The sequence below is a fragment of the Megascapheus bottae genome, chromosome 18 (assembly GCF_031878675.1).
Source record: "Megascapheus bottae isolate mThoBot1 chromosome 18, mThoBot2.hap1, whole genome shotgun sequence".
Taxonomy (NCBI): domain Eukaryota; kingdom Metazoa; phylum Chordata; class Mammalia; order Rodentia; family Geomyidae; genus Megascapheus; species Megascapheus bottae.
In genome coordinates this window covers 4,310,129-4,334,312 of record NC_143526.1, presented here as the reverse complement: position 1 = coordinate 4,334,312, position 24,184 = coordinate 4,310,129, and the positions used below count along the sequence as shown (strand labels likewise).

The following is a 24,184-nucleotide window of genomic DNA, read 5'->3' as shown; positions in this document are numbered from 1 at the left end:
ATTGTTGTGTCTTCAAAACTGTGTGTATGTATATGTGTGTGTGTGTGTGTGTGTGAGAGAGAGAGAGAGAGAGGCAGAGAGAGAGAGAGAGAGAGACAGAGAGAGAGAGAGAGAGAGAGAGACAGAGAGAGACAGAGAGAGACAGAGAGACTGGTAAAACTGTAATGGGGCTTGAATTCTTGCTCTCAGTAGACTATTTCCCTCAAGGCTGGTACCCAATCATTTGAGCTACTTTCCTCTTTTTGCTGGTTAATTGGAAATACTACAATTCTCACAGACTTTCCTGACTAACAAGACTTAAACCTGTGATCCTTAGAGTCATAAACCAGTGCTGCCTGGCTCCGTTTATTTCTTAGTGATTTTTCCTTTCTGTGTCCTTATGTGCAGTAACAATTTTTAAAAATGTATTTTGCTATTTAAATAGATTAAATGTTTGTGTGCCCCCCCCATTCATATGTTGCAAACATAATTGCTTGTGTGGTTGAACTTAGAGCTAAGGCCTCATTATTTAAATGAGGTCATTGGATGTGGCCTCAAGTGTGTAGAATTAGAGCTTTAAAATAAGAGTTTAAAGACTCTACTCTCACACTATCTTCCACATATCCACATGAGAAAAGGCCATTTGAAACTCAAAGTTGGTGGCTCAAAGTCAGGAAGAGAGATCTTAAAAGTAGATTTTGGACCTTGATTTCTAAATGACATCTGTGATAGTGAACTTCTAGTGTTTATAATTCATGAGAAGATTATTTTTTCTTGTTTAGGCCACTTAGACAATGTATGTTTTTGTTTTTCTGCCAGCTACAGGGCTTAAACTCAAAATCTGGATGCTGTATGCTAGCTTTCTATTGCTCAAGGTGAAAAGTCTAGCTCCACTTCTGGATTTTTAAATTTTTTTCCGGTTAATTAGAGATCAGAAATTCACAGTCTTTCCTATTCTGGAGGACTTGGAACCACAATCTTCAGATCTCAGTGACCTGAATAGCCAGATTATAGGAATGACCCACAGATTCCCAGACTAGTCAATGTATTTCTTTATAAATGGTAGCCCAAGTTGAAAAACCTGTTTGTTTGTTTGTTTTTTCTTTGCCAGTCCTGGGCTTCAGCTCAGGGCCTGAGCACTGTCCTTGGACTTTCTCAAGGCTAGAACTCTACCACTTGAGCCTCAGCACCACTTTTGGCTTTTTTCTATGTATGTGGCAGCAAGGAATCCAACCAGGGTCTTCATGCATGCTAGGCAAGCATTCTACCACCAGGCCAAACTCCCAGCCCTGAGAAACCTATTTTTACTGTGCAATTATCCCTTTATAATGTCAGCTCAACTGAGCTCAGGCCATGGGGATCTTGTTGCCTAGGATGTAATCTAGAGTACAGGAGATATATAACTATATATTGAATTAATATATAAAATGAATGACTAATTCAATGAACATAAGCCCAAAGACTGAATAGTGATTATAAAACAGAATGGCTAGTGCCTAGATGGGAGTGTAAAGGAAAAGACTTTGAACTAGGTATGATGCTGAGAGGTAAGAGCTTAGAGAAAAGTCAAGTATTACAACATGTCAAATGCTCAGTGGAAGTTTAACTACTGTCTGCTTTATTATATGGACGGCATTTAAAACTTGCCAAAATAGTTCTTTTCTGTGAAAAACACTGTTTGCATTTAATAATTCCTTTAGGTCTTATCTTTGACAGATCTTATTTATGAGTCAGTGAACAGAAAGACTTGTCCAGGGCACACAATGACATGACAGGCACCTAGGACCACTCGACAGACAATCTTGATAGGCCAGGCAGTGTTTCAACTGGTATAAACCCAGTTCTCTCTCTTATACCAATAGAGAAAACTGTGGATAATATTTCAGCATGGCTTGTCTATTCTGTAAAATGTACCAATTGGAGTATTAAAAATGAAAGCAATAAAATTGGATTGACAGGCAGAGTTTACAGAAAAGTCTATTGGGAAAACACAGAGCAAAAACATAAAGAAACCAGCCAAATAAACCGATACTCACAAAAGGAACCCTTAGGGGGAAAGTTAATGCATTTTTGTTCTATCTACTCTAATCCCATCCATCAAACAAGAATGATATTTCATAATATTCAGCAAGTTCCAATACTGTCATTCAAGTCAAGGAGTCTTTAGGATGGAAATAGTGGACCATTTTGAACCCCTAATTCTAGTGTCTTGAAATAAGCTCTTCTCAAGCCTAAACATACACCAGCTTAATTTCCAGAAAACCCTTGGTTAAATCATGACTGACAAGACTACTGTTACAGCTGAGACTGAGTTGTGGTGCATCAGAAAAAAAAATACAGAGGGTGAAAAAGTGCAGAAGGGGTTTTCCTATTTTTGCTTTCCCTCTGTCTCTGCCTTGTGTCCATATCATGATTTTAGGAAAACCAAACCACAAAATGGCTTAACACAAAAACCTGTAACAAGACATACCTAAACCCATTTTTCTATGGACATCATGTTAAAATACAATGCAAAAACCCAATTAAATGTTTCAATCAGAGGATTCAGGTTTTCAAGGAGTAGGGGAGAGAAAATTTTCCAAACTTTTGATAATGGAATTCAAGTGATTGCCAATAGTAGCGTTTATGTTTCCACTCTGCTAATGCAAAAAGACATGAAACTTCAAAATGCCATTGCAGAAGACTGGGAATTAATTTGTTTAAGCAGTGTTTTCTTTGCAAATACTCTTTTAAGAGATACTGCTTTGCCAGGATTCACATAGTGGAGGAGTTGTGAAATCTTGTGATTCTGAGCCAGAATCACAAGGGACATTTGAGAAAGTTTAGAAACATTTTCCATTGTTACAAGCAGATGCTACTGACATGCAATGGTAATGTTCATGGATCTTATTTAGCATTGCACATTGCACAGGACATAGAGTACTGCAAAATGAATGTATCTGATTCAAACAGTTAGCCTTAATATTATTTCTATGTCCATCCATCTGTTTGTATATTCTTCTGTGTGTGCCAGTACTGGGGCTTGAACTCAGGGCCTGGGCATTACCTCTTAGCTTTTTCATTCAAGGCTAGCAGCTCTATAATTTAAGCCGTACATCTACTTCTGTCATTTTGACAGTTAATTGGAGATCAGTGTCTCAGACTTTAAGCTTTGCACCCTAATCCTCAGATCTCAGCCTTCTGAATAGTGAAGAGTGAATACAGGAGTGAGAGATTGGCAACTGGGTATAAAATGCCTGACATATTTAAGAATGCAAAGAATCACTTGGTTATCTGGTATTAAATGCAAATGTCCTATGTAAATCCAGAACATGCAACTCTAGCTCACTAATGGGATATAGTGATTTTCCTGAAGACAAGACTGCTTTTGGGAACTGGGTAGTCTGTAGCAATATGGTGAAATCTTATTTCATTGACAATAAAACTAACATGAATATAATAAAAAAACCCAAGGTAGAATGGTTTGTACTGTAGAGAAACATATAAAATCTTATTTGCACATTGATATAACCAACTCTGGCTTATGTTTCAAGTCCACGGGCAATATTGTTAGTTGGTATCATGAATATTGTCCTTAGGTAACACAATAGCACAAGATAATTTGTTATAGGTCATTTTTATTGTAATACCAACATATCCTTCACATTAGATTCCTTCCCAGTGAAATGAGATAAGGCTTCTGTATCACTTAATATCAAATACCCATATAAAACTGCTTGTAAATGAAAGTCATAGAAGACATTCTTTTTCATATCTCCCACAAGAATATATTTTATTCAAACAAAACAATCCAAGAAGTTTTTACACAGCCCCTCACTCTGAAAAGGGCATAGGAAAGATGAAACTTTGAATATGGAAGGGTCACTTTCTTCCTTCCACAATAAATTTGTATATTGCACTATGGGAAAAATGATAAGAGATAATATTTATGACAAATTAGAGAGCTTTTTCCCCAGAAAGCTCTGAAAGAATAGATATGTTAATTTTTATAAGTTAGCCTGCTGTACAAAGTATACAGGGTCTTTCTCTTCTGTTGCTACTCAAACACTGCACTTCAAGATTCAACTTTTCTGACCTCCAGAGCCTTAGGCAGAAATGGTATTGAATTATCTGATAATTTAGACAGATTCAGGAAGATTAAAAACTATTCAGGCCAGGTGCGGTAACTCATGACATGTAATCCTACTCAGAAGGCTAAGATCTAAGGATCAAGGTTCAAAGCCAGCCTGGGCACAAAAGGACTTGAGAATCTTATCTCCAATTAACCTTTAGAAAAATGGGAAGCGGGGCTTGGCTCAAGGGTAAGGCTGTAGCCTTGAGCTGAAGAGCTCTGGGACACCATCCAGGCCCAGGGATAGGTTGGTAGCCTTGAGCTGGAGAGCTCAGGGACAGTGTCCAGGCCAACTTCAAGCCCCATGATACACACACACACACACACACACACACACACACACACACACACACACACACACACACATTCAGAACTGATCTGACTTTTCCATTGACCAAATACAAACATTATAGCTCCACCAGGGTCTAGTTACAAAATGTTCATAATATAACTCTCAAGCTAAGTCTTTCTTAGTCTTATGTTGCTGTATTAAAGTGTATTAAATAGTGAAATATAAGTTGCTTTCCTATCTCTATCTCAATACAGCATTTGCTCTTCCCAGAGAATGACTCCTACTCTTTCTTGCATGTTTTCCCGCAACTATTTCATACTTATAAAAGGTACTATGTACATAAACATATTAGTGTTTTGGGCTTCTATTGTGATACAATTTATGCTTCATCATTTATTATAATTTGTATAGGTATGCCCAGCATAACTAATATGATATAAACTTTTTTCTCAAATTGTATCATCAAACTAATTTTAAACAGTAAGAAGGACAGATTCCTTAAGAAAAAAATTCTAAACTCATTTAAAAGAGCATTAAGCAATACTGAGTGAACTGAAGTGGCTACAAACCTTTCATATTGGTTATGTTATAAGACTAGCCTTCGGGGCCGGGAGTTTGGCCTAGTGGCTAAAGTGCTTACCTAGCATGCACAAAGACCCGGGTTCGATTCCTCGGTACCACATACATACAAAAAATAGCCGGAAGTGGTGCTGAGGCTCAAGTGGTAGAGCTCTAGCCTTGAGAAAGTCCAAGGACAGTGCTCAGGCCCTGAGCTCAAGCCCAGGACTGGCAAAAAAAAAAAGACTAGCCTTCCCCTATAATATTATATATTTTTCTTTCCATTAAGTTGCTTCTGTCTCAGATAGGCTTGAGATAGGCAATATATACAGTTATTCTGGCATCTTACAAATCTAGAAATGGCTGGATATCACCATGTAAGGTAATAAAACCAAATCTGAATAAAACGTCTTAAGAACACGTGAAGAGCTATCAGAATAATACTTAATCTTCTGATTTCTTTCCATTTTATATCAACAGCAGTTCCATAGCTATTGCTTCCAAAATTCCTCTTTGGATTTAGTATGTGAAATACTCCTGGTAAGTTTGTTTGAAGGAGACTAGAGGTTTTGTTTTAAGAAGAGTCAGACTAAGACATCCTGTGATGACAGACTGGGTTGATGGCTGTGGAGTTATGTCTGGCATTAAGAATAGCAGGCTAACCAATTTGTGAAAAGATGCAATACATATCAGTAAAATAGATAGGACTGTCAATCACTATATGATAAAGCTGCTAATTGTCAAGTGAGTCCTAGAAAGGGGAAATGAAGTGTAGCAACAATGTCTACAGCTACAATCATAATTATAATAAATCACATCTTGTTCTTCTGCTTCCTATAAAATTTTCTAAAAAGATAATAATATTTTTCCATCATGAAGGTTTTCATCATACATTTCAGATCAGCATTTCCAGATCGTACTGACTGGGTTGCAGGTACAACTGTCAGCCTGAAATCACCTGAAATACTATGCCTTCCTTACATTAACAATGCAAGTAACTCTGTGACCCTTGAAATTGTCAAGCGTTTGGGACGGTCTCAGAGGGAACAAGTAGAGTGGACACGATGTGTCCATTGTCACAAACTTGGTAAATGACAGTAGGATGCATGACAAGATAAGTCATTTCTTAATCACTGAGTACACTGATTCTCTTATGACCAGTTCTCTAAATAGCCTGGCATGCTGTGATGGACACTGTGGAGATAAAGGGAGTGAATGTGTGTCACCATGTCTGAACTCCAGCAGAGAAAATACCATGTGTAACAGGGTATGAAATACAGCAGGCTGTTGTAAGAACAGATACAGAATAAAATTGTGGTGGTTATTTGCAGCTAATCAAGTAAAACAGAATTCTGTCCTATAGTTAGCAAAAGACACATAGTACTTTAAAAGCAGCAACATTTGTGACTCCTATGACTATATTTATTATAAATTATTATTATTATTATATATTTATTTATTTATTTAATTGGTCCTGAAGCTAGGTTCTGGATCTGGGTGTTGAGCCCGAGCATTTGTGCTCAAGGCTAATGTTCTACCCCTTCAGCCACAGCTCAACTTCCCACTTGTTTCAGAGATAAGAATCTCACAGATTTTCCTGTCCAGATTGGCTTCAAATTACAATCCTCACACCTCAGCCTCTTGAATAGCTAGGATTAGAGGTGCTAGCCAATAGCTCTCAGTTAACATTATTTAAATAACAACAACAATAACAAAAGCCAAAACAATTTAGAGGAGAGTCATATTGGAGGCAGGTAAATAACAGGTAGGGAACAGTGATTGAATAATCTCAATTAGTAGCAGGGAGGGAGAGGGACTATAGATATGTTTCAGATACAGGATGTACAATTTATTTTCCTGCACTGGATCTTAAACTCAGGGCCTCTTTCTCATGCTTGGTCTTTTGTTCTAACAGGCTGTACTCTACTTGAGCCATGCTCCCAGTGCCAGCATCTTGCTGGGTCAATTAGAGATAAAAGTCTCAAAATTGGTTTGCCCAGGATAGCTTTTGAATTATGAATGTAAGATCTGATCTGCCTGAGTACTTACAGTAGCATGAGTCACCAGTGAGTGCTAGAAAGAACGTGTGTGTGTGTGTGTGTGTGTGTGTGTGTGTGTGTGTGTGTGTGTGTGTGTGTGTGTGTGTCAGTCCTGGAGCTTGAAATGAAGGCCTGAGCACAGTCATCAAACTTTTTTTTTTTTTGCTTGTTTTAGGCTAGCACTCAAACACTTGAGTCACAGCTCCATATCCAGCCTTTTGGTATTTAATTGGAGATGGGAATCTTAGGGGCTTTCCTGCCCAGGCTGACTTTAAATCTTGATCCCAAGAGCTCAGTCTCCTGAGTAGCTGAGATTACAGGTACAAAAAAATGTTAATACAATTTTCATGATATAGAATGTAAGTGAATACAAAATTCTGGGAATTGGAAGTTTTAACCTAAATTACCTTAGATTAAAAGTTTTAGTGAAAAATAATTTGGTAGTTAAAAATTGTCCTTTACTTATTTGTGTGGTCTGTAATATTTCAACAAAACACTAGTAATATCTAATGAATACTTGAAAATAAAAATGCAGAGAATATAGATGTCTATGAGGAAGTCTCGTTTTATATTGTCAAGGTTTTTGTTCCTAAAGTATGAAGAGCAGGTGAGATGAATAAAGACAAGTAGTAATATGAAAAGACTAGACTTTAGAAAAAGTATCTAAAACAGGCAAAAGAACTGGAATCAGGAGAGGAGGGAACAAGAAGAAACAGACAAGAATTATCAAATTCAAGAGAGAAAAAAGTTGAAAAATATTGTAAATACTGATTAAATCATTCACTGGTATGCATGCCAGGAGAGATGAGATGAAATTCCATAAGAAAAATTAAATTGTGTAACAAAAATATGAAAATATTGAAATGCAAAACTCAATCGATGAAATGTAAAATCACTATCAGTATGCAATTTCAAATAAATACAGAATATCTGGAATTGAAGATAAAATGAAACAAATATTACATTCAGATCAATCCAAAGGAAAGATAGCTAAGTACAATGGTTTACAACTATTATTCTAGCCTCATGAAAATGAGAAATAGGGGGATTTTGTTTGAGGACAGGCTATGTAACAAAGGTTAGTGAGGGTATTTCCCAAGGAAAAAGCTGAGCAGGGTAGTATGTTCCTGTAATCCCAGCTCCGTAGAAGGCAGAGGCTGAAGAAAGTTTGAAGACAGCCTCAGGCAAACACATGAAATTCCTTTGTACAAAATAAAACTCATGACATTTTATTAAAAAAAAACTAAAGCAAAGATGCTGAGATCATAGATTAAGTGGTAGAACACCACTTAATGTGTGTTTTGATTTCAAACCCAACTATCACTTTCCACAAAGAAAAAATGGAAAATAAAAAAATAGGCCTGAAATCAGAGAGCTCAGGAAGCTGAGACAGGAGAATCATGAGTTCAAAGCCATAATTGTATACAGTAATTTCTAGGCAAGTGTGAACTAAATGGTAAGACCTTGCCACTGAATTAAAAGAAAAAAAAGAATCATAATGAAGACCATGACTGTAACCTTTAAGAACTCTCAGATCTAATCAAGAAACTCATGGGTTAGAATTTGTAGAGATGCAAATGAAAGGCATATAACATGTATTCAATGAAACGATAACAGAAAACTTTCCAATAACCAAGAAAGGTGTGGACATCCAAAGACAGGAGGCATTTAGAACATCAAATAAACATATGCAGAAAATAACCTTTCCAGGCCTCATTATAGTTAAAATATCAAGATAATGGAAAGAAAGGACATTAACCTGCAAGAGAAAAAACATCAACTTACTTACAAAGGCAACATTAGAATTACCCCCTACACTCCATCCCAGAGAACTCTCAGTAAAGTAAACCTCTTGAAGTAATAATATATTTCAAGCATTAATCATTAATAACAGATAGTAAAGATTACTGAGATTATCCTATCTAGCAAGAGTATCATTCCAAACGGAGGGAGAAATAAAGACCATCTAAAATAAGAACAAGCCAAATCAATTTATGACCACTAAGGCACCATCACAGGAGACACTTAAAGAAAAATTATACACCAAGCTCAGAAAAAAAAAACAGAGCTCAGGAAAAAAAATAATGTCCTGAGAAGAATAGATGAACTTGAGAATTACTTTAATTCTAGTCAAAAGCCATACTGGCTGATTAGATTAAAGAATGGTACAAACTTTTGTTATCTGGAAGAAACAAACCTCATAGGTGAAGCCAGTCTGGAAAAAATATGAGAACTTCCCTGAAAAGTAAAACAAGCTAAGTCTGGATTTATGGCTTAAGTGCCAGAGCACCTATCTAGAAAACTTGGGGTCCTGAGGTTAAAACACAAGAATTGCAAAAAATAATAAGTAAATAAATAGGGGGTAGAGGAATTCATATAAACTAATGGATTAGAGACCAGAAAAAACAATTCAAAGACTCAATGAAACAAAAAGTTGGTTCTTTGAATATATAAACAGAACTGACAAAGCCTTAGGCAAACTATTCAAAAGACCTAAGTTAATAAAATTAGGCAAATAGGAAAAGAAGTGATCAGATTATCCCTATTTACAGATGATATGATCCTATATTAAAAAATACTCCCCAAAATTTCACCAGAAAACTGCTAGATCTGCGATATACTTTTAGTATCCTAGGATAAAACTCAAGATATAAATACTATAAAATCAAGCACTATTTGAATGTGCACATACTGAATATTCTAAGAAAGAGGTTAAGAAAATGGTCCACTTTCAATAGCCTAAAAAGTTTAGAAACTTGTGAAACACTAAAGAAGAAAAATGAAGAAGACACTAAAAGAGAAAAGATTCCTCAAGTTCATGGACTGGAAGAATTCTTGCCATGGAAATGGCTATATCATCAAAAGCAACTATAGTCTCAGTAGAATCTCCATAAAAGTTTAAATGACTTCTTTACAGAAGTATGAAAAAGTCTTAAAATTAATATGGAACTACAAAATATCCCAAATATCCAAAACAATCATTAGTGAAAACAGCAAAGCAGGAGATATCAAAATTCCAGATATCAAAATATGCTACAGATCCATAATAAGAATATGATTATATTCTCATTGTACAGACACATAGATCAATGAATAGAATATAGGACTGAGAAATAACCCAAGTAATCATAGTCCATTCAGGCTCAAAGCTAGTAAAAACAAAATCATACACTAGATGAAGACAATTTTTTTTTATCATATTGTTCTAGGAAATCTACATAGCTACAGTAGAAGACTCAGATTAAATCCTTATCTCTCATCCTGTACAAGAACTAATTCAAAGTAGATGTAATACCTAAACAAAAAACCTGACACTTTGAAACTGTAACATAACAGGGGAAATATCTGAACATACAGACATACACAATGCTCTTCTAAATAAAATTTTAATAGCTCAGGAAATAAGAGCAATAATTGATGAATACATCACATCAAATTAAAATGCTTCTGGCATGGCAAAGGAACCATTTACCAGAACGAAATGATAGTTAGTCTGCAGAATGGGAGCCATAAAGGTAATGCAAAATTCAATGTCATTCTAGTCACACCAGCAATCATCCAGAAAATCACAAGAAATGCTTGTGAGAATGTGGAGAAATAAACCTTCATATACTGTTGGTCAGAATGTAAATTAGGGCAAACAGTATAGAAATTTGGATGGGAAAAAAATAAAGCAAAAAAAAAGAAATTTGGATGGGTTTTCCTCTAAAAACTAAAAATGGAGCTACCATATAATTCTGATATATATGTATATATAGATATAGCTATATAGCTATAGATACATAACGCAATGACCATTCCAAATGTCCTTGGTAGAACCAAGGTTCAACATGCAATGAGGGTTTATCAAATCAGAAATAATTATTTAAACACCTCCCATTATACACATTTTTATTAGAGGTCACTCCTCAAAAAGAAAATAATACATAAATAAAATTAATTTAGCTCTGTTACTATTAGTATTGAGGAGGCCTTCTTCATCTTGACTGATTCTTTAATGAGAATGAGAGACAAATCCACAAGAGAAATCTCAAACCCACTGAGAAAAGCATCTTAAAAGAATGAAAAATGAAAGCAACAAGCCAGTGACTATGTGTTTATTACGAGACAAAAAGAGTAGGACAGAAGAGGAACTATTCCTAATTCACAGAAGTTTAGACAGACCAAATGCTCCCTCTCACCAAGTTGTTGTGTATCACTGAAATAGGACTGGAGTATTGGAGTGAGAAAGAGAAAAGAACAGAAAAGTGCATGCCTAGCAAGGAAACTCTGAAAATGGAGATCAGAACCACAGAGGAGAATACCGTTACATTGTTAAGTATTATTTGGTTTGAAGTTTGACTTAAAGATACTGCACAAAAATAAAACATAATTGTACATTTTCTTTTGATCCTGAACCAAAGTTGTAACATTTCTTAGGAATGAAAACAGACTATTAATCTACTCACCCATTCTGTATGGCAGCTGTGGGATCATAGGTCAGAGCCATGCCAGCCTGTATGAAGGGGGAGGGAAAAAAAGAGATCTCAATATTTTCATTGTGGTACTCAAAACATTATCTTCAAGGGCTTTTATTCTGATGTTTCATAATTTAAGTTTATTCTCTCCCATTTATTTTCTACTTTTATTGTTCAAACTAACATTTTTTCTCCTAATTAAAAACTAGAACCCATCAATGGGCTGTGAGTTCCTCTAATTTCTCCACATAGACAAGAAACAAACCAACTTGGTGGTTTTCAAGGGTACTTGGTAAACTATCCAATGTCTACTTTTATGTCCTTATCATTGCTTAGTATTGTCACAAATAGTTATTATACATTTCGTGTCATGACAAAGGTATGAATCTTGTAGACCATATACAAGGTAGGGTTGGGAATTTGGCCTAACAGTAAAGTGCTTGCCAAACATACACAAAGCCCTGGGTTCAAGTCCTTGGTTACCACATACACAGAAAAAGCTGGAAGTGGTGCTGGGGCTCAAGTTGTAGAGCACTAGCTTTGAAAAAGCTCAAGGACAGTGCCCAGGCCCTGAGTTCAAGTCCCAGGACTGACAAAAAGTAAAAACTACAAGCTATTTAAAATGCATTTAACCTTATAGAATAAGCAGTTAAGGAGGAGGTATTTTAAAGCACTCATGACTCCCAGTATGCAAATAGTAAGTCCCAGTGCTTTTCCCTTGCATTGCTAGTGATCATCATCAGAGGGATAAGGAAGGAATCATTTACTTATGCTTCTAAGAAGACCTCTGACAACCTACACTACAGCAATGGGCAGTAATTTGAGAAGAAAATAAAATCTTCATGTTGGCTAGTTCACATACCAACTTCATATATTCCATCACATTTAATCCTTTAAAAGCCCGATGTAATAGGTCAGAGAAATACTTTATTTATTTGTTTATTTATTCATTTATTTATTTATTTGTGGGTCATGGGGCTTGAACTCAGCCTAGGTGCTGTCCCTGAACTCTTCAGCTCAAGGCTACTGCCCTACCCTTGAGCCAAGCTCCACTTCCCATTTTCTAGAGGTTAATTGGAGGTAAGAGTCTCAGGTCTTTTTGTGCCTGGGCTGGCTTTGAACGTTGATCCTCAGATCTCGGCCTCTGGAGTAGCTAGGATTACAGGTGTGAGCCACCACACCTGACTTGAGAAATATTTTATTTTAAGGTGAAAACACTGAAGCTTGCCAAGGTCAAGTGACTTTTCCTCATTCAGACATTCGAAGATCCTTGTCTTTGATGGGAGATCCACTGCTGTGACAATGACCTAGTGTTTGGATGGAGACTGAGTATCACCAGTGTGGAAGAGCCCTCAATGGACAAACTGATCTTATTTTGCTGGGGCATTAGCATGGTTAGCATTTGGAGAGTAACAAATGTCGAGTGAATTTACAGGTTATACTTGGAATACATTTCTGTTTTCCTCATTTGATACTGAATAGGAAATATAGCACATCAACTTCCCAGCTTTGATAATGGATTATAATCATGTGTGATATAATCATTAAGAAAAAAAAACTAGGTAAAGCATATATAGGATACTCCCTGTAGTATCTTTATTATATTTTTTTTCTATTTTTTTTTTGCCAGTCCTGGGCTTGAGCTCAGGGCCTGAGCACTGTCCTTGGACTTTCTCAAGGCTAGAGCTCTACCACTTGAGCCTCAGCACCACTTCCGGCTTTTTTCTATGTATGTGGTACTGAGGAATCGAACCCGGGTCTTCATGCATGCTAGGCAAGCACTTTAACCACTAGGCCAAACTCCCGGCCCCTCTTTATTATATTTTCAATTTCCTGTGAATCTGTGATTATTAAAAGAATGCCTATGACAGTAATAGTAATCCTAGTTACTCAGGAAACTGAGATGCAAGGATCAAAGTTTGAAGTCAGCCCAGACATCTAAATCTGAGAGAAGCACATCCTAAATTAACCAAGAAAATGTCAGAAATGAAGGTGGAGCTCCTATGATAAAGTGCTAGCCGTAAGAGAAAACCCCATGTGAGAGTTCAAGCCCCGCTACTGGCTCTAAACAAAACAAAACCACCCCTCAGAGAAAAGAAGTGAATGGACATCTAAAGAGTGTAAGAAATAAGATTCATGGATACCTGAAGTCTGTTTTGTAAGTGGCACACCTCTGCCTCCAAAGTGATGGGAGGCTATCTGCTGTGCCAGGCCTGACCATTCCAAACCTCTGGCTCCCGCAGACAGCCATAGGAAAAGCTGTTTTTTGAAGTGAGTGTTTTCCTGCCTAGAATACTACATTTTTCTCACATAACTAATACATGATCCTACACTATAAAAAAAAATTAGGCTTCACGTCTGAGATATGGTTAGTTTACAACATTAGTAGGGTGGGGTTAGCCTCCTCACAATTTTGGTAACTTCCAGAAAGTCAACCCCACATTTAATTACTTCCCTGTAGTTGTTTAAACAATGTTCAACACTATCTAGTTCTTCTCAAAGTGTAAAGGGTCTCAAACATTTGCTTCTTACACTATATGTAATTGTTCTACAAATTTTAAGGATTCCCCAGCCTCTCACATTTTTTCTTTTCTTTTTTTTTTTTTTTTTTTTTTTTGCCAGTCCTGGGCTTTAGCTCAGGGCCTGAGCACTGTCCTTGGACTTTCTCAAGGCTAGAGCTCTAGCTCTTGAGCCTCAGCACCACTTCTGGCTTTTTTTTCTATGTATGTGGTACCAAGGAATCGAACCCGGGTCTTCATGCATCCTAGGCAAGCACTTTAACCACTAGGCAAAACTCCCGGCCCCTCACATTTTTTTCTTAAATGTTTCATAGATTGTATTTAGTTGGTCAGTTCTACCTAAGAATATAACTTACTTTGCATATAACTTATTTTTAAGCAGTTTAGTTAGAAAACCTAAATAAACCTCATTCTATCATTCAAAGAAGAAATAAGGAGCAGATAGCTGGGATGTAGGCCTTCAAGTCTTAGTCAACTCCTAGTTCTGTCTTTCCAGTACTGTGATCTTGGGGCAAACTAATTTGTGTCTCCATTTCCAGAACTATGAGAATGCTGTGAGATTTGAATGAGATTATGTTTACAAGCAAACAGCACAACACTCCATACACAATTATTACAAGACAAAGAAATGCGTGTTAATTGCAAGGAGTAGTATGACTGAGGGAGAGGAAAGGTTGGAGCCATTCAGGAAGAGGTAGGGCAGGAAGAGGCAGGACCGAGGCAAGCACTGAGGACTGAGTAATTTGACTATACATGGAGATGAGGAATGAAGGCCATCTCAGGCAAAAGGCACAGAATGAAAGATTGTAAGTAAAAAATGGCAGAGTGAACTGGGCTCGGTGGCTCTTGCCTGTAATCCTAGCTACTCAGTTGGCTGAGATCTGAGGATCAAGGTACAAAGCCAGCCCTGCCACAGAAGGACCTGAGACTCTTATCTCCAATTAACCTCTAGAAAATGGAAAGTGGTGCTTGGCTCAGGGGTAGGGCAGTAGCCTTGAGCTGAAGAGCTCAGGGACAGCACCCAGGCCAAGTTCAAGCCCTGTGACCGACAAAAAAAAAAAAAATAGCAGAGTGAGTCACTTACTTGCCTTAGAAGATGTAAGAGAGAACAGGAAATAAAACTTGGGTGTGTAAAAAGGACAGATCATGGCTACACAGATCCTTGCTATAAGCCACTGAATATTCTGAGCCGAGAAATGCCATAATTACAGAGAGACTGAGATATGAGGGACAGAAAGAACCCCTGAAAGCAAGGGGAAATTAGAGGTGATATTTGGGGACAAGAGAAAATAAGAAAGAATGTCAAGTCCTGTGAAGGTGGAGCAATGTGAATAGTGGAGCCAAAACAAAGCAAGGGTGAAAGAAAGGTTTTATTTATGTGTTGTTTTTTTTTTGCCAGTCCTGGGCTTGAGCTCAGGGCCTGAGCACTGTCCTTGGACTTTCTCAAGGCTAGAGCTCTACCACTTGAGCCTCAGCACCACTTCCGGCTTTTTTTTTCTATGTATGTGGTACCGAGGAATTGAACCCAGGTCTTCATGCATGCTAGGCAGGCACTTTAACCACTAGGCAAAACTCCCGGCCCCTTATGTGTTTTATTTTAATCCAACTGTTGGCTGAGATCATAGCACAGTAACTTCACTTGACTGCACCTGGTTTTCACTTGCAGTGAAGCAGATTGCTGACTTAAAATTTTGACATGGTTTTAATGCAGATCTTACATTCAATTTCCTTTTGTCCCTTCCCACAAAGATGAAAAAAGAAATTGATTTTGCTGCTCTGTCTAGCCACTTTTATACAAAGCCAGAAGCATGAAATCATCATTATGTAATCACTAGATATTATGACATGTTTACAAACTCAAGAGTCACACAAAAAGTAAAAGATCTTGGAACGAAATGAAAATGTCACACCACATATATAGAAAAGTGATGTTTAATTCTGTCACTTACTTTCAAAAAGAGCTTATTATATCTACAATTATTTTCCATTTTTCTATTCACATTAAAGGCATGAATATTTTATTTATAAAAACTAGAGCATTTTTTTCAACTAAATTTTAGCTCCACATTACAGACATGTGCTTCTACAATTTCTAGATACACCAAAAGCTGTGAAGATAAATATTTCAGAAAAGAATAAATTTTATTCCAGTATTTTTGTTGTGTGTTTTTTTTTTAGAGACAGGAATTCGCTATGTAGCAGAAGGTGACCTCAAACTTAGGATCCTCCAGCTTCAGTCTTACAATTACTGGGATTACAGGTATTTAACACCATACCCGGTACTAGATTGTCTCACTTAATTAAATGTAAAGGATTCATTGAGACAGATCAGTGTGATTTAGGAGCTGGGGTATTTGATATTCATAACTATAAATAGATAAGTGAGGTTATATTACAAAGTAACAATTCTCACAAATAGAAATTCTGCTTAAAGTCAATGCTTCTATGAGTAGACACTACTTCAGAAAGATCCTTTGAAGTGAAATCCTTGATCTAATCTGAGTGATTAGAGCTTCACCAAGGTCAGTGAAAGAGCAGCTAATAATGGAAAGTGTTTGGTGACCTTTGAAACTATTTTCATACTCAGTGTTCAGGCATAAAAATGACTTAGGCCTAAAAAATTTATTCAAGCAGTTATAGACTGAAATTCCTACAAAATGTTTATTGTAGGGGTTGCTAAAAGGAGATTGCCATGGGGTTCAAGAAGAAAATAGTTTATTTGGGAGAGCCAAACTTTTGGTCACACTCTACGACAAACTAAAGAGAGATTATATAGGGAAGGGTGAGAAGGAGGTATGGCCACAGCAGATGTGACCTCAGAGCCTGGGGTCTTTTAGCTAATTCAGTCGAGTGATTGACAGGTATAGCTGATTGCAGCTGGTTACTGGTTTCAGGATGCTGATTTCTAGAATGGCTCTGAGCTTTCCATCATGAAGGAGGGTTGGGGAGGGAAGGGAGTTGTTTTCTAGGCAGACCTAATAGTAAAGATGTTATATTTCTCCTTTTCCTAAAGATTCATGGTACATTATATCTAAATGCATTTCAAATACTTACAAGCATTTTCAGGCTTTCATGATCAGATTTAAAACGCTTCAGTAAATATGGAATATGTGGTTTAGTAATTGGTATATTCTGGATTAACATTCAAAGGCAAAGAAGATTACCTTTAAAGAGTATATTTCCTGCAACCAATTTAGCTGGTTATGATTAAATTAAAGAAATATCTTCAAGCCAAGCACCACTGAGTCACATCTATAATTTTAGCTACTCAGGAGGCTGAGAGCGAAGGATTGAGTTCAAAGCAGCCGAAGTAGACGAATTCATGAAGTTCTTATTCCAATGAACCAGCAAAATTCTGAGGTGAAGATGTTGGCTCAAATTGTAGAGCACTAACCTTGGCCAGAAATAGCTAGGAATAGAATCAAGGCCCAGCTTTTAAGCCCCAGTACCAGCATGCACACACATACACACACACACACACACACACACACACACACACACACACACACACACACACACACACCACAAAGGAAAAGAAAGAATACAAAGTTAATGTGTATAAAGGAGCTTGAAAATTACAATGTTACAAACATTGACATATTAATCAAGTGAAATCTCACTTAAAATGGCTTGCATTTATTTATCAACATTTCTGTTTAGAAAATATGACATTTCGGGTGCCAGTGGCTCATTCTTCTAATCCTAACTATTTCGGAGAGTGAAATCTGAGTATCAAAGTTCAAAGCCAGCCCAGGCAGGAAAGACCGTAAAATTCTCATCTCCAATTTACCACTAGAAAAATGGAAGTAGTGCTGTGGCTCAGAGTGGCAGAGTGCTAGCCTTAGCCTTGAGCTAAAGAGCTCAGGGAGCATGTACAGGCCCACAACTCACAGAAAGAAAAAAAAAAGAAGACATGACATTAATACATTTATTGAACACATCATGATACAAAGTTATAGGTATGTTTCAAAGAGTGAGTTGTTTTTTAATTAAAAATAATTGCTGAGCTGTAGTTCTACCTACTCAGGAGGTAGGGTTACAGTGGTTCAAATGCAGCCCAGGCATCAAGTCTGTGAGACACAACACCAAGCTATCACCATAATGACAGAAGTAGAACTGTGTCTCAAGTGGTAGTGCACAAGCTTTAAGCAAAAAACCTCAAGGACAGTCACACGCACACACACACACACACACACACACACACACACACACACACACACACACACAATTGCTACCCAGGAATAAAACTAAAATTAATTTCAGTAGGATGTTAAAGTTGGGGAAGCATGTGAATTTTTCTCTTTCCCATATTTTTTCTGACTCATTTAAATAAGAATTTTTTTATAATGTAGACTATCTTAATTGAATTAATTTTTAAATTGCTAATGTATGTGTGTTGATTTATTTCATTGTTACTATAAAAATTGATGTACAAAGGGTTAAAATTATATGAGTCAGGTAATGAGCACATTTCCTTTTGTGCAGTATGTTTCCTTTCCTAGCCCTATCGATCCCAGTCCTTTTCCTCTTATCTCCACCACCAAGTTGTATAGGTGACTTTTATCAGTGTCCAGTGAGTTCCACTGCTGCATGTTTTCATCCTTTGTCCTTCAGGTTAATTAATTCTTAATTGAAATAAGTACATGGAATAATTTTGTTTTAATATCTAAATATGTGGTGAAAGAAGAAATATATTGTTTGTAAACATAATGAAAGTCCCAGTTTCAGAGGCATGTTTGAAAATGTCAAGCAGAATTAAGGTTTTGGAGCTTAAGAGAATACAGACAAAGAATAGATACGGTTGTTCCAACCAGAAGGTTCAAAGTCCAAATAGATGCCATGTCAAGAATAAGGACTGACAATTCTGGATTTATGGTGAAGTTCTTCAGCGGTAAAAGTCAATTAGGAAAAATGCTATACCAAATGAGCCTTCAGGATACCAAATATGTCTATCCAAAATATTCAGACACCAATAAAATCAACCCAGATGTCCCTCAGTTGATGAGTGGATCAATAAGATGTGGTATTTATACACAATGGAATTCTATGCTGCTGTCAGAAAGAACAACATCGCCCCATTTGTAAGGAAATGGAAAGACTTAGAAAAAATCCTATTAAGTGAAGCCAGACTCAAAGGAACAGAGGCTCAATGGTTTCCCTCATTTGTCATAATCAGTAGAAATCTTGAGCTCTCCTAGCAGAGATTTACAATAGAACAAAATCTAGAGACACTAGGCCAAATAGTATGACACTAAATGTAAGGACCTCCAGGATATAGAAACAAAAGCCATAAAATGAGTGACTGTTGTCCTTAATGTACTATGTTATCACTCATCTCTTTTGCCATCCCTTATCTCGTATTGTTATAATATTTCACCTTGTTATCTGATATATTTTATATGTGCTCAATTGGTTATTTGAAATTGATTAGGGAAGGGGGGAAATCAAGATAAGCGGGGGGAGGATGGGAGGGAAATGGGGGACCTTGTCATGAGAAAGGGTATCAATGTTTGTGAAGTTATGCACCTTCTATCTGGTGAATATAATGCAACCCTTCTATTAATCACAATAAAAAAAATTATAAAAAAAATCAGAGCAACAATCAGAGCAGTACTAGGAAGCCAAAGCGAAGTCAAGCTTGGCTCAAAAAAAGGGCTTTTCACCTTCTACCTATTAAGAAAGCTACTAGGAAATTATTCTAGGAGAAATGTGCTCAGAGCAAAGGTAAGGGCTGGAACTAAAGAGCAAGTCACTTGCTGTTGTAATAACCTGGCAAGCTTAACTGCCAGATTCTGTTTTTGGTTTTATAAAAAAATGCTTGGCCTGCTTGACCACCTACGTTTGGTTATGATCACCTGTGTGTGGTTTCATCTTTGTGGTTATTGACTGTGGGCATCATAAGGTGACATTATATGACATCATAGGATGAGGACCACCTGTGCATAGTTATGATCACCTGCATGTGGTGTTTACCTTTAAAAGCTCAGCCCCATTGAGCTTGGGGCTAATCTCTATCAGCCTGAAAATAGAGTAGCCTCCGCAATGCTATTAAAATGACTCATAGCTCCATTCCCTGAGTGCTGGTGATTCTATTACTGGGAGTTCAGGTCCCCCCACCAAACACACCAAGTGACTGGGAAATTCCAGCAACCTCGATGAGAAACAAGTGCCAGGATCTTTCTGAGAAAGAATTATACAATCAGAGGACTGCCAAGTAAGTCATAGATAGATAGATACATACATACATACATACATACATCATTCTATATATGTGATGACATATGTATAGATCTATACATCTCTCTCTATATATATGGAAATTCTAATTTACACTAAGCTTGTATTTAAAATGGAACTAGAATGTATTTTTATGACTCTGTAGCACCGTATTTTCCTTTTGAAAAATTTTAGCTAAATTCAACTGGATTTATGAAGAAATGCTTCAGCCTTTCCAGGACCAGAAACAATGCTGATGCTTAGATCACTAAGAGATATCCTTAATGAGGTGGGGAAGCCAGTGTAGCTGAACCAAATCAAGGTCAGAGACAGATGAGGAGTTCCATATCTGAAAATCTGGAATTGCTTCTCAAAAACCTTTCTCAAAACTATTGATCCAGCCTATTGCCCTTGGCCCATACCTGTAATGCTAGTGACTCAGAAGGCTGAGAACAGATAACTAGTTTGAGCCACCTTAGGCAGAAAATATACAGATTCTGAAGATTGAAGACTCTTTTCTCCAATTAGCCACCCAAAAGCTGGAAGTGGAACTATGGCTCAAATGGTAATTGATTCATATTCTTTCAGGTCTGTTTGACTTCATGAGCTTCAAGTTAGTCTGGACAGGGAGGATTCTGCATTAGGTTGGGGCTGCCAGTACAATGGCAGTAACTCCAGAAACATCTGTTGTGTGATGCTGCATTTGATTACCTTGGTCCTTGAAGATTCCATTGATCAAGGAGTTAAGGGACACCTATATTTACCAGCAGCTTTTAATTTTATAATGACTTGCTGTGGTCTTCCCAGCCTGAAGCCCTTTTTAACCTCCATCTTACTTTTCTTTGAATTTTAATATTCTATTTGATTCAATGAACATATGCTACATTTATCACCTGAACAATTCATAAGTAAAATTGAGCTGCTTGACATTATCATTATAGATAAAATATAATAGTGTATTATTATTCTGCATTTCTTTGATATATGTCTTTTCGTGATAAGACACCTCCATTTGTTCTTTCTTTCCAAACTGTCAGGTTTAATAAACTTTTCTTCTTTTTTTCAATGTTTGTACTGGTTTTTCTTTCACCAGAGTGTACTAACATTGTAAGATATTAAAATACAAACAAAAGAATTCATCGCTGCTGATGCAGAATATTAAAAATGCATGAATGCACCAACATATAATGTTAAACAAGCATTTCGTAATTGGAGGAAATAATATAAACGTTTCCTTAAAATGAATAATTATGAAAACTACTCCATAAATCAGCACAAGAATATATCAGAAAATAATATGAGTACATTACAATGGAAGTAATTTAAAAATAACATCACTAATATAATATGATAATAGGAAATTATGCCATCGGTCCCTGTCTTTCTTTGTAAAGAATTTACTCTGTAATGAACATCACCAGGTGCATTTTCTGGCAACCAATGGACTCTTAGATATCCCAGAAGCCTTTGCTCTGTCTTGCCTGCTGTTATCCAATCACATCCCCTATAATAACAAGGCCTGAGAGAATGCCATCAAGTTGTCATGTCCCACTGTAATGCAACAGGATGGAGCTCACTTCTCTAGGTGGTGGCTGTTAGGTCTTTAGATATGAATTGTCCCAAATTCATCACTGCATCCATTTTTGGAGGAAAAAAAAAGGGAGGCAGGGCTCTTCACAGACGTCTGCAAACTCCTAGTGTTACTGATAGAGAGAAGCAGCAGCATCCAGGAATCCCATCCTCTTTATGGCTTCCTGTCTTTAAGTTTCATCTCTTCAAAACTTGGCTTCTCCTCTATAACTTCAATCTCCATGGTGCCAGAAAGAACCGAGATGTCCTCAGTAGCCGGTGTCTTAAGGGCTACCAGCATCTTGTCCTAGCACTCCATGCCCTCACCTGCAAGGCACAACAGCAGCTTCCTCTTTTCTTTCTTCTCCTGGGACAGCTCCTGACACACTCATCTTGCTCCTGATACAGCTCATCCAGGACTTCCATCTCCTCTTTATTGAAAGCAATGGACTCTTCAATGGCTGTCATGTGCGCTGGCAGCTGGCTGCATCAAGGTTGGAAATCATCCACCTGATTCTGCTAGTCTACCTTGTCATAGGTGAAGCAAATTGTCGGCCTCTTGGGCACCTGTATGTCCTGCTTCCTCTTTGCAGAGGGGCCATAGATCTACCACTTGGAGAAGAGGGCCTGGTACCCCAGTTTTCTCTAGCACTGGGCTACTAGGTTTCTCAGGCATCCGTAGCAGGCTTGCTGCTTCTGCAGCTGCTGACTGAACTTCTCCTTCTTTGATTCTGCAATGGGTAGTGCTTCGGGGTAAAAAGTCCTCTGGGATAGTCACATCAGGGAGTGTTGCTGCCTCACTCCCTTCTTCTTCTTTGCTCAGGGCTTCACCTTTTCTGGGGAAATCCAGGAATTTCAGCTGGGTCCACAGTCATACTTCTCAAGTTTTGTTTCTAGGGTACTTCAGGGTGTCCTATAACTTTGGAGGCATGATATAGTCCCTCAGACTTGCTCTGTACCTCTTGCTTCAGCTGCTCCAGCAGCCAGATCTGCCTCAGCAGATGCTGCCACAGTGCCTCCTTCTCTGAGGTCAGGTGTCAGGGAGGCCACGCGCTCTTGACAGGTGGTTCTGAAGGCCTGCATCTGAGCCAGGTCATGTTGCTCCTACAGATTCTGAGCCACTTGGCCTCTTTCCATCTGCTAACTTCTCCTCTTGCTGGTCCAACCTTTCCTGCAGATTTCTTCACCTGCCATTCTGTGTTCAGGAAGCTTGTGAGCTGCTCCTCACCACCCAGCCTGTGGAAGGTATCTTGCAGTGGGGCCAGCTGCTCTTTCAGCTCTCAGATGTACGTGACTGTGCACCTGATGATCACTTGTTCTTGTTCCATTATCTCAAGGGTCTTGTGCTAATCCTCGGCATGCTGATCCCATTCTTCAGCCTTCTTTTTCAATATTCATGGCCACTTCTGCTGCTCCAGTTTCTGGATACTGAGGCTCTGGTTTTCCTATACTGGATGTATTCCTCCAGGTTTTTGAGCTTCTTTTGCATCTAGAAGGACTAGGTCTGAAGCTGCTACTCAGCATGAGGTGACCCTCAGTGGACTGTGGGGGTGGGAGCTCTGCCAGCTACTTTCTCAATTCTATAAGGTTGATCTGTAGATCCCAAACTTTCCCCAGTCCTTGCTCTGTCTCCTTTTGGTTGCCTCATTGGCTTTAAGACTTACTCAACTTTTTCCTTCATGTGGAACTTTCCACTCTCAGGTCCTATGCAAAGACGTTTCTCTCCAACCTTTAACTCTGTCACTAACCCTTTCGTGTTGTCTAGTTTTCTTTTCAGCTCTGCCCATTTCACTAATACTTGTTGAAACACGTGAACTTTGATCTTCATGTCAGCCATCTGTATCAGAAACACTTCCAGTCTTTCTTGAAGCTTGGTATTCTCTTTCTCCAGAGACTTCCTAACTTCTGGCTTTTACTTGTAGCTGCAGCTTCCAGTAATTGCGATATGTAATGACCTCTAGCTTGTTTTTGCCAGTTTCATTCTGCATGGTAGAGACTGCAGACGATGTTATCTGTAGCTCTATGATGTGCTGCTGCAGAGTCTGCAAGTGGCTGACAAGACTCTGCAGCTCCAGTGCTCTTTCACTGGCTACCTGCTGCATGTTTGCCAGGGCCGACTGTAAATCAAAATTTTTTTTTAATGAAACTAATTTCTGTATTGATAGTTTGTGGAGTTCCAGTTCTGCTTCCAGTGCTTCTGGCAAACGGGCCATGTTCTCATTCTCTTTCCCCTGTTGCTTCCACAAGTATTTTCCTACTTCAGTTGTGCAATCTCACTGCAGAGTTCCTGGTTTTGTGTTCTGGTAGAGTTCAGGGCAAGTACCAGGTGCTGGTAACACCTTTCCAGGTCTTTGGTGTTATTGGGACTCTTGACGTTGGCAACTCTGACTGTGCCTAAAAGATGGGGGGCATTCAGGGTCTGTATAGTCTTTGGCCGTACTCTC

General features: G+C 37.9%; 1 protein-coding gene across 5 annotated transcripts in view; it reads right to left on the bottom strand.

Moving 5' to 3' along the window:
- Rbms3 (RNA binding motif single stranded interacting protein 3) overlaps positions 1-24,184 on the bottom strand; it is a 765,138-nt gene that overhangs the window by 106,954 nt on the left and 634,000 nt on the right. For all 5 annotated transcript variants that reach the window (XM_090351790.1, XM_090351792.1, XM_090351794.1 and 2 more), the window contains exon 8: positions 11,428-11,474. In XM_090351790.1, coding sequence (XP_090207916.1) covers positions 11,428-11,474 — 47 coding nt within the window. The remainder of the gene's footprint in view (positions 1-11,427; positions 11,475-24,184) is intronic.